The 8994-nt window shown below is 49.7% G+C and overlaps 3 protein-coding genes across 3 annotated transcripts; 1 reads left to right on the forward strand and 2 right to left on the reverse strand.

The window, feature by feature from the left end:
- Positions 1-31: 31 nt before the first annotated feature.
- CSUI_006978 (uncharacterized protein) lies at positions 32-300 on the forward strand (the record flags this gene model as incomplete). Its single annotated transcript, XM_068067128.1, has 1 exon — positions 32-300. A coding segment is annotated over one exon (153 nt), but the record flags the coding sequence as incomplete, so codon positions are not given.
- A 406-nt stretch (positions 301-706) lies between these two features.
- On the reverse strand, positions 707-1988 carry CSUI_006979 (uncharacterized protein). Its single transcript, XM_068067129.1, has 2 exons — positions 1821-1988; positions 707-886 (listed from the first exon to the last, which is right to left on the reverse strand). Exon 2 carries the CDS (start codon positions 858-860, stop codon positions 708-710), a length of 153 nt encoding a protein of 50 aa, XP_067920895.1. The 5' UTR covers positions 861-886; positions 1821-1988; the 3' UTR covers position 707.
- A 788-nt stretch (positions 1989-2776) lies between these two features.
- Positions 2777-7561, reverse strand: CSUI_006980 (uncharacterized protein). Its single transcript, XM_068067130.1, has 3 exons — positions 6537-7561; positions 4152-6017; positions 2777-3340 (listed from the first exon to the last, which is right to left on the reverse strand). Exons 1-3 carry the CDS (start codon positions 7443-7445, stop codon positions 3209-3211), a joined length of 2907 nt encoding a protein of 968 aa, XP_067920896.1. The 5' UTR covers positions 7446-7561; the 3' UTR covers positions 2777-3208.
- Positions 7562-8994: the final 1433 nt, after the last annotated feature.

The raw sequence follows: 8994 nt of genomic DNA on the forward strand, positions 1-8994 counted from the left end.
ACAACACCAACACCCCATCTTTTATCCATCTCAAAAGATGGGGTGTTGGTGTTGTTTTTTGCGTGTATTCCCGACATAGCTGGCTACATTCTTGTCCGACCGATGTGTGGATATATTGGTGTATGTCCGAATCAAGTGTGCCGTTAGAATATGCTTCCTGTCTTGCGGCGAGGTCGGAAAGGTGATAGCAGGGGTATGAGCCAAAAGGTACAGGGAATTTTATTGGGCGGGACGCCTCCTTTTAGATGCTGTCGGGTCTCCAATTGTGGCACGTACTTTTGAAAACGACAGACGCAACAACATGCTTGACGGGCACCATCATTTGACCGAGGAGCAAATCTCTCAGCTTTGCTCAGGCGAGATCGCTGGCACAAACCACACACGTATGAAGGCGTGCTGACTCACGAACACGGCAGGAGGCAGACCGAGAGTCCAGACTTGACTATTGTTTTGGTTTCTTTCCGATACCGCCAACTGACAGACGTGCCGCCCGGTTGAATCGAAAACTTGTACGACTGTGTAAGGATGCGGAGACCTCTGTCCGCAGTAACATGGTACGAATAGATACCGGAAAGTTAGTTCGTAACATGTTTCTCGAACCCGTTTTTTCACCCCATTCACTTGCAAGGAAATGAAAGCAACTGGTTCGAACGTCAGCGACGACATCCCATGGTTGAGGAACAAGGTCAGAGTTCAAAAAGGATAAGTCATTCCTGAGGCGGATCTCTTGTACCTCGTCCCGAAGCATCACGGTGACAGTTGAGGCGGGCTTCACTCTCAGTCGGCAACAGGGCTGTCCGTAACTCCTGGCCGGGCGCACCGTGGCAACGTAATAGCATTGCACTCCGTGCGCGGTCCATGCCTTGCGCTTCTCCGTGTCGGTTCTCTGCAGACGATGGGGACCGGTACTCGAAATGTCAACACTGACGAGTCTGGAAAATTCGTCCTCGAAGGTGGGTTGCGGGGTGACTCCCTTGTACTGGATAGAAAATAGCCGAATTGGAGAAAGCCCCCCATACATAAGGAGTACAGCCTAGGGCACCGCACCACTGGTAACCATCCTATGTACCTGAACGATTCCACGTGAAGTAACTACGTTTCCACTTACACCGTTAACACAGAATTACTCGGGCACGCGTTTCAAAGTCATATCAGGGACCTGAAACCCGTTTTGTACGCAAGGTACCAAGTAAGGGATCCAGGATAGATGACATGTCATCGTCAGCCCCCCCGAAGCGCGTTTGTCCACACGATATGCAAGTAGACTGGGGTACTGAATATTCTCAAGATTATCAACGATCGCCTTCCAACCATTTCCACCATGACAATTTTCATCTCAGCACGGGGGAGACAAGCACCCCGTCACCACTCGTCGGCAGAGTTGCGCAGGGACTCCTTGAGATGTAGCGGGGGAGGTGAGCAGTGGGTTCTAGGGGTATTGCGAAGGCGTCGCGTAGTGACTTCTCCAACCGTTTAACTATGTCTCTGACTTGAAGGACTTTGTCAGCCATGTCGGGTGTAGCCTTTCTGGGTCCCGGTAACTGACGAAGTATTCGGTAGGCCAAGTAGCTAACTAAATAGCTGCGGTTGTCTATCAGGCAGTTATCGCTCACCAGCGAGTGTAGTCTCCGAAGTAAGCCTTCTCCGGCGTCATACTGAACGGCCAGTTGGGCTGCCGGGAACACCCGAAGACGCGGTCACGGGCCGTGTCCTGAGTGACACAGAGTCGCTGGTTTCGTGACTGACGCCACACCACTGACAGGGTAGTTCCAAATTTCCCTAGAATCCTCCCTGCCCCCCCGGCGTCGGTAAGCAGCCACGTTGAGTATTGCGCCGGGCTCTTTCGCTCACAGATGAAATTTTGCAGGCTGGCAATACGGGGCGGCCCTGTTTCCGGCATGCAACGCTACTGTCTTGAAGAAGGTGCGTTGTCACGACGAGCGAAGCGCAAGGAGACTGGATTCCGAGGCCCTGCAGGGTAGCTTGTTCTGCACAAACAACGAACACGAGATGACACTCCGGGAGTGGCTACCTGAGGATTCGCTCTGAGCAACCTCGCGTAGAACCACATTCCCTGTAGGTTTTCAGACTCTGGCAGTTGCGGCCGGCACGGACAGGCCCAGACCTTCTTCGGTACTCCAAGCTTTTTCGGGAAGCAGCCCAGAACGACACCTTGGTCCGCTGCTGGTGGACAAATATGTAGCCGGACTCGATATGTCCTGCTTGTTGGGGTAAGGGAGGTAACAGTATTTTTCATGTTCATCCGGCAGATGTTCCGGGACAAGTTCGATCTGCCAGTAGTCGCGTCGGCGTTGAACCGCCGGCGCATCCCTGTGGTTTCGAGCTGTTTTCAGCCAATCAGGCAATCGGATGAACCGGGCGTCTGTGCTCGTGGCTGGCCGTTGTGCACCCGAGTCCCATAAGAGATTACTCTGGGGCCTGCCTTCTAGCCTGGCCGTCTCTGCAGCCCGATGCCCGACGAGCTCTACCTCCGATTCGAAACCCACCCTAGTTGTTCATCCAGCCGCCCACGCCTTTGTTTATGCTGGTAGTTTGCTCTCCGACTCACTACAGGTGAGTCGCTGTTCACGATTCTTGATTCGGACTATTCTCAGTATTCTTGCTCATCTTGTTTGTAGTAATGTAGCCGTAAACCGGAAGTCCTCGCAGAAAAAATGTATAGCAGCTCTTTCAGGCATTCAGGAACTTCTTTTTTCCACAGTAGCTCCCTATGGACGGAAAAAATAAAACCTACGCTTGACCAGTAGGAAGCTCGCCGGCATTCTCTGGGTAAATACATCTGCTGAGAGTCGTTCTGAACAGAGATTTCTCCTGAAGTCACCACTGGTAGTACGCTGATGGAGGATGCCAACGGCGTTACGAAGCCAGAGAGGGGAGGGTTCAGTAGCGGCGCGTGTATAAAAATACATTCACATCTCTACATACAAGCGCCAATGTCCTTGGTACTCCTTCAATCTCCCCGAGAAATCCCAAAACCTCATGGTTCTTTTGGGAAAAAGGCAAATGTATAAGAGACAAGGCTGACAGGCCCCCCTGTTACGAGTATCGCCAGGAAAACGTCACACACATGTGTTCACGAACTGGAGAAAACCTCACTGCTTCACCTCTTGCTGCATACGACGTGAAGGGTGAACGGTGAAGGAACTTCAACATGAACTCGCTCATACTCTTTGAAGCTGCTATCCAGTTAGAAGCGGGTGAAGAAGAGTTTAGAGCATACGGACGCAATCAGAAAGACTGTGATATCGCCAAGTAATCGCAAGTCAGGTATATCTTGAAAGGCCTCCTCCCATCGACGCTCCCACGCCGTTAACGCTCTCTACGGAGAAAAGCAAACCGCAAAAAAAAGAAAAAAAAGGAGCGTGGCCAACAAACACCAGTGTGCTCTCTACCTATGTATCGTTGTATAGAGCGTATACTGTCAAATGCCCCCACCGTTGTCTTCCGGCTTTTCCCCAGGAGATCACTTCGAGACTCAGCGCACATCAGAGCGAGTTTGTTTGTCTCCCGCGCCATGAAATGGAAGAGCACATGTTATATGCTACGAACATGTACAACCACCCCCTCCCCCTGCGAAAACTCGCCACCGAGAAACTCTAGACACTTGAGCGGACACGTCTTACCCTGTGCTGCCAGATGCGTTCTATTTTGCTCCATGCAGGTATACCAAAAGAGATATAGAACGCAAATAGGCGTGTTGCTGTAGACCTTATATTCGTACATATGGAGCGTCTGTATACACTGGCTCGGCTGCTACACAGGAATTAACCATGCTATTGAGAATGTGGACTGAGAGGAGACACACCACTTTTTGTCGTACTATGGACTGCAGGAGGTGTTACAGGCACCTTTACGTTGACACTTACACAAACCGAAGTGGAAGCCCAGTTAGTATAGAGACAATGGCTTGAAGCAGTAGAAAGTTACACCAATATTACGGACGCGGATACGACCGAAGACAGTAGTGAGCGACATACGGACAGATATTATACCTCTGTAGTAGCCTGAAGTTGCAGGGTGATCCAGGGAAATCACTTTCCGGTGAGGCGAATGAACTGCGAAGAAAAATGAACTGGGAGAAAGACGGATGGTCGCAAAGAAAAGAGAATACAGAAGAAGACTTCCCCTACCTGAGAGGTGAGTTTCAGTTTTTGGAGATCTCTGCTTCTACAGTCTCCTTCTTCCTTCTGCTTTTCCAGTGCCGTCTCTATCCCTTGTACTAAGCAAGTTTGATACAAAAGCTGTTTCTGAATGTCCCCCACCCCGCCGCCGGGCGTCACCAGCACACTGCGATCTTTCTTGTGAACTGTCAGTGAAGTAGAAGAGGACAAAGCGAGAGAATGAGTCGAATCAGGAGAAGAAGGCACCACCTTTAAACTGTCATCGTGACCAGTTGGCCCGGGTTTTTCTTGAGCTTCAGGGGCTACGTCTTTGCTTCCAGTCCCGTTCTGATGTAGTTTGTTCTTCCTCGGATCACATATTCCATGCTCTTCAGAACCTGTGTTCCCTTCAACCACTGACAAAGATCGCCGCACACCGCTCCTTCTACTTTGCCTCTCATCTTCGTCATCTCTGTCCCTCTCCCCCTCTCGTTGTTGTTCTGCCTTCTTTGCTGAAAGATCCTTTCTTACACCTCGTTTGTGGCTGAAAGCCTCAAAATGCTGAGGCCCACGTATGAGTACCTCAGCGAATACAGGAACAGCTAGCGCTGCTGCTGCAATAGGCACCTGGGGCCATATACTCGGAATTCGTCGTCTTATACTTGGAGAGAAAATACCCCTTCTGCTTGTGCTCCCGTGGCTAGGAGAGAAAGGAGAAGCAGGAGACAGGTAACCCGGTGATAGCTTTCGATTAGCCTTTTCAAGAGACTGCTTCTGCCTGTCATAATCGCGGAGAGGTGAGGAAGAGGACGGAAAAGTGGAAGGGGAGGTGTTCTTTCGAGATGAATCTGTGGGAGAGAACCATCGCTCAGGTGTACATGCAGCTATTGCAGACGCTACGGCCAGGTGTCCCCATGTACCAGAGACAAGGAAAGAGGTCCTCTGGTCTGTTTCTGCTGAGTTGCTGTTCTCTAGTTCTTCAAGCGTAGTCCCACCTTCTACCGTCTTAGAAGACCTCGTCGTCTTTGTTTGCGCTTCCGCTTCATATACATTCGAGAAATAATAAGAATAGCCTACAAGAGAGATGAGCGTACTTCCAGTCGTTCCGAAGAAAAGAGCGACAAGTGTAGGGAAGAACCCTATCGTTCTCTGCACAATAGACGTTGAAAGAAAGAGACAGGACATCTTTAAAAGAGCTGCCTGGGGAGAGACTTCTGACGGCATTAAAGAAGGAAGAAGAAGGCGAGGGAGATCCGAAAAAACAACACCCTCAAAAGAAACCGATGATGGGAGAAGACTGAGAAATGAAAAGAGCGAAGAGCTAGAAGAACACGTGGAAGGAGAAGCCAGACCGGACGAGGACGATGAGGACTGAAGTGAAGAAGAGGTAGGTGTGGAACTCAGAGAAGGCAACGACAAAGAGGAGGAAGAAGACGGTGACTGCGAAGACGAGTCTAAAGGAGAAGAAGAGGAAGATAATACTTCAGAAGAAGAAACAGGAGGCTTCTGACTCCACGGCATGAGCGAGAGAAGAGATATTTGTTCAGGAGAAAGAGTGAAGAGAAGACGGAACCTGAGGAAGAAATCCGCTGATTCGCGGGCCTCTGACGATGTCGAAATGCCAGAAAAACGAGAATGTGAAAGGTAAAGACTCATCCCCCACAGCCCTAATTGGATAAAGAGGAGAGCGAGGGCGAGCGAGATGGTTGACAGGAATTTAGCCGACTGAGAGAGGAAAGGAGAGAGTGAAGACGGTGATGAAGAAGAAGTACTGCTGGATGTTGTGCTTGGAGGGCATGTATTGTTGGCTTCCGATACACGAAAAGTAGACGAAGAAGTAGGGCTACCAGGATAAAAGAAATGCCGACTGTAGTACGCTTTATAAGACGACAGGAGCTGCACATACACCATAAGCACACATATGCATAGGTATTCGACCTCGGCACGACTGCAAGCTTATCACAAGACCGCGAAAGATTTTCCGAAACAAGGAAAGGCCAACTCATTTCCACACCTTGAAAAGAGACAAAACAAAAAGAAAAGCTGGTCAGCATGTATATAAGCAGACACTGTCTACAAAGCAGAGAACAGCGGCATTGTTCCTAGTAGTGGTCTGCACCACCCCCACCACGCTTCTGTGAGCTGTACTTACATGCCCCTTGAATAGAAACACAAAGCCATGCGCAATGGATGAAGGATACAGAAAGATAACTGCGACGACTGAAAACGAATAAGAAATGAAAATGATCCGTCAGCATCGAAGTGAGGGTTCCTAGTTCTTGGCTTTCACTTTCCCCCTCTCTCCCGAACGAGTCGTATTAGATATCGACTTCGCCAGACATGGGCATCACGCACGACTTCATTTTTCGAAAAAAGCCTTGATGCCTAATCAAAGATACCAGACCAGGAACTCACATGCTGAAGAATTTCTCTTTGACTAGTAGGGGCGATAGTAAGCGGTGTCTGCCCATTTGGAGAGGGGGGAGGAGAAGTTTCTTGTTCTCTTCTCTCTTTTTCAGACTCTCCAGCTACAGATGAAGAAAAAGAACAACTGTCACTAGACCTCCCCTTGTTCTGCTCTTCTCTTCTTTTAAGTGCTTCCTCTTCTTCTAGACGATGCAGTAGTTCTTGAAAGCGATATGAAGAAGTCGAAGAAGAAAACGACATTGAGGGCCCCTGAGGAGTGTACGGAAGGGTTCTGTCTTGTGAGTGGGGAGTGCATCTGGAAGAAGAGAGCTGTTCTGAACGTCCTCCTTCTCCTCCTCGGCGGACTTCTTCTGCCAGCCGGCCAACGATTGCGGACGAAAACGAAGATAACGTACGAGATGGAGAAGAACGTAAACCAAGGAGCGGGGGGAATACAGAGGTAAGAGAGAAACAACAAGACAGCTGCCGGCAGATAACGAAGGAAGGAGGAGAATAAGCATAGGAAAAAGAGAGTCTTCCTGTCAAAGAACCAGGTAAGACGGGCCGGGGTGTGACTAGTGAAGAAGTAGGAAAGCTATTCCGGGATAGCGTTTCCCAAAGAGAATGAACAGACAAAGAATACGGCGAAACGCCGGGATTGAGGAAAGGAGAACTACAAGAGGAAACGGCGCATGCTTGTCGACAGTAGGGGAAACTCCCCGGTGATCTTATTTTATCCTCGGGAAAATGTGTGTGTAAACACTGTCTCTGTCCTGCTACTTCACGTCTTCTGCCTTGGCTCACACCAACATCCGGCTGTCTCGTTTTAGGCCTTTGGCGATGTAACACGACTGAGGCCCTTCTCCTCACGGGCGACGAGGAAATTTCTCGGCCCCGTGCGAAGAGAACTGTCATCATGGCTCCGTCCCGTGAAAGACGAAGTGGAAAAGTCGTCCTTCATCTGTGTGTAAAAGAAAAACAAAAAAATCTAAGCACAGAGGGACGAGAGGGCTAGAATACGGTTCAAAAGAACGGGAGACACGAACAAAATGTCGATACAGAACCGACAGAAGAGAAAGAAACTACCTGTTTGGGTTTCGATGCATGCAGCCGTTCCCTTTACGTGCATGCGGAGGGACGAGGGATGGATTCAACTAACCGGCTGGACGTTGTTATGAAGACAATCAAGAACAGCTCTCTGTTCTCGCAGTGAAGATGTTCGATTCCACAACAGTCTCCAGCTCGCATTGCTCGGTCACTTGTCTGTGGGTCTTCATCGAGGACGAGCTTACTAGGCTCCTCCTTTCTTTTTCCCCGACCGCCTTTCTCGTTACCCCTTCTTCCGTGAAAATTTCACGAAGGGATAGAAGGATATTTGTTTTCACTTGCATTTCTGACACAGCCACCGTCTTTCCTGCACACACAGACACAGCAAGAGACAGTCTGCGAGGTGGCGGTCTGATCGGGTAGTTGTCGGTCGGGTTGTGAGATCATACTTGGTCTTCTATTCTCAGAATTTTTTTCCAGGGGATGGTGTCGGCAAACTTACCGCAGCAGCTCCCCCCATTGTCACGTTTTCTTCCGCCTTTCCAGGTACGGCGGGAAGAGGCGTCTGCGTTTTGCTTCTGTAGAAGGTTTAGGGTTTATGATGACTTTGAATATACAGAAGGAAGGAGAGAGGGATGGCTGAGCATGCCGACCTACAGTCCTTTCGTTACTCCTGGGCAGCCAGTACAGCGAGGACCATACAGTAGTCAGTACGAGTAAGCCTGCTCTCCTCCTCTACTTTCAAGCTGTCTTCTCCTCTCCCACAGATCAAGCCCGTACCTTTCATAAAGGCACCTTCTTCATCTTCATTTTCTTCTCCCTCAGCGTGTGTACGTTTGGCTGAGAGAAAAGGGATCGACAAGACAAACAATAAAGACAATGGATCTTCCATCATTCCTACCCGTCCTCTTCTCTAGATATTGGCCGTCCAGCCTTTGTGAGTCTTTTTCTTCTTCTAAGACTTCCCCTCTCTGCTTAGCCTGTTCATTCTTTTCCTCGTTTCTGTCTCCTCATTTTCCGTCCCCTCCACCATTACCCCGCCATTTGTCTCTTCCTTCGTCTTTCGTCCTTTACTTTTCTTCATCGTCCTTTGTTCTTTTTCTCGTCGCCTCTTCGTTTCCTGTTTTCCTCTCTTCCTCCGCCCCATCGTCTGCTACGTCTCACAGTATCGCTCCGACCTCGTCGCGTCTTCATTACGACAATCATCTGCATCGAGGCCTGCCTTCTCAGACAGGCTTCCCGTCAGAATCTGCTTCCTCACATCTCTCTCTCCACGAAAACACCCATTCTTTTTCTTCTTCCTCTTCCTCTCCATCTGATTCTTCTTCACACGTGCCATCTACCTCCGACCTTCCTCCCTCAGCTATCCTGCAGATTCTTCTTCCGCATCAGCGATCTCGAGCGTACAGTCTCGAGTCTC

Source organism: Cystoisospora suis, assembly GCF_002600585.1.
Source record: "Cystoisospora suis strain Wien I chromosome Unknown contig_3599, whole genome shotgun sequence".
Taxonomy (NCBI): Eukaryota; Apicomplexa; class Conoidasida; order Eucoccidiorida; family Sarcocystidae; genus Cystoisospora; species Cystoisospora suis.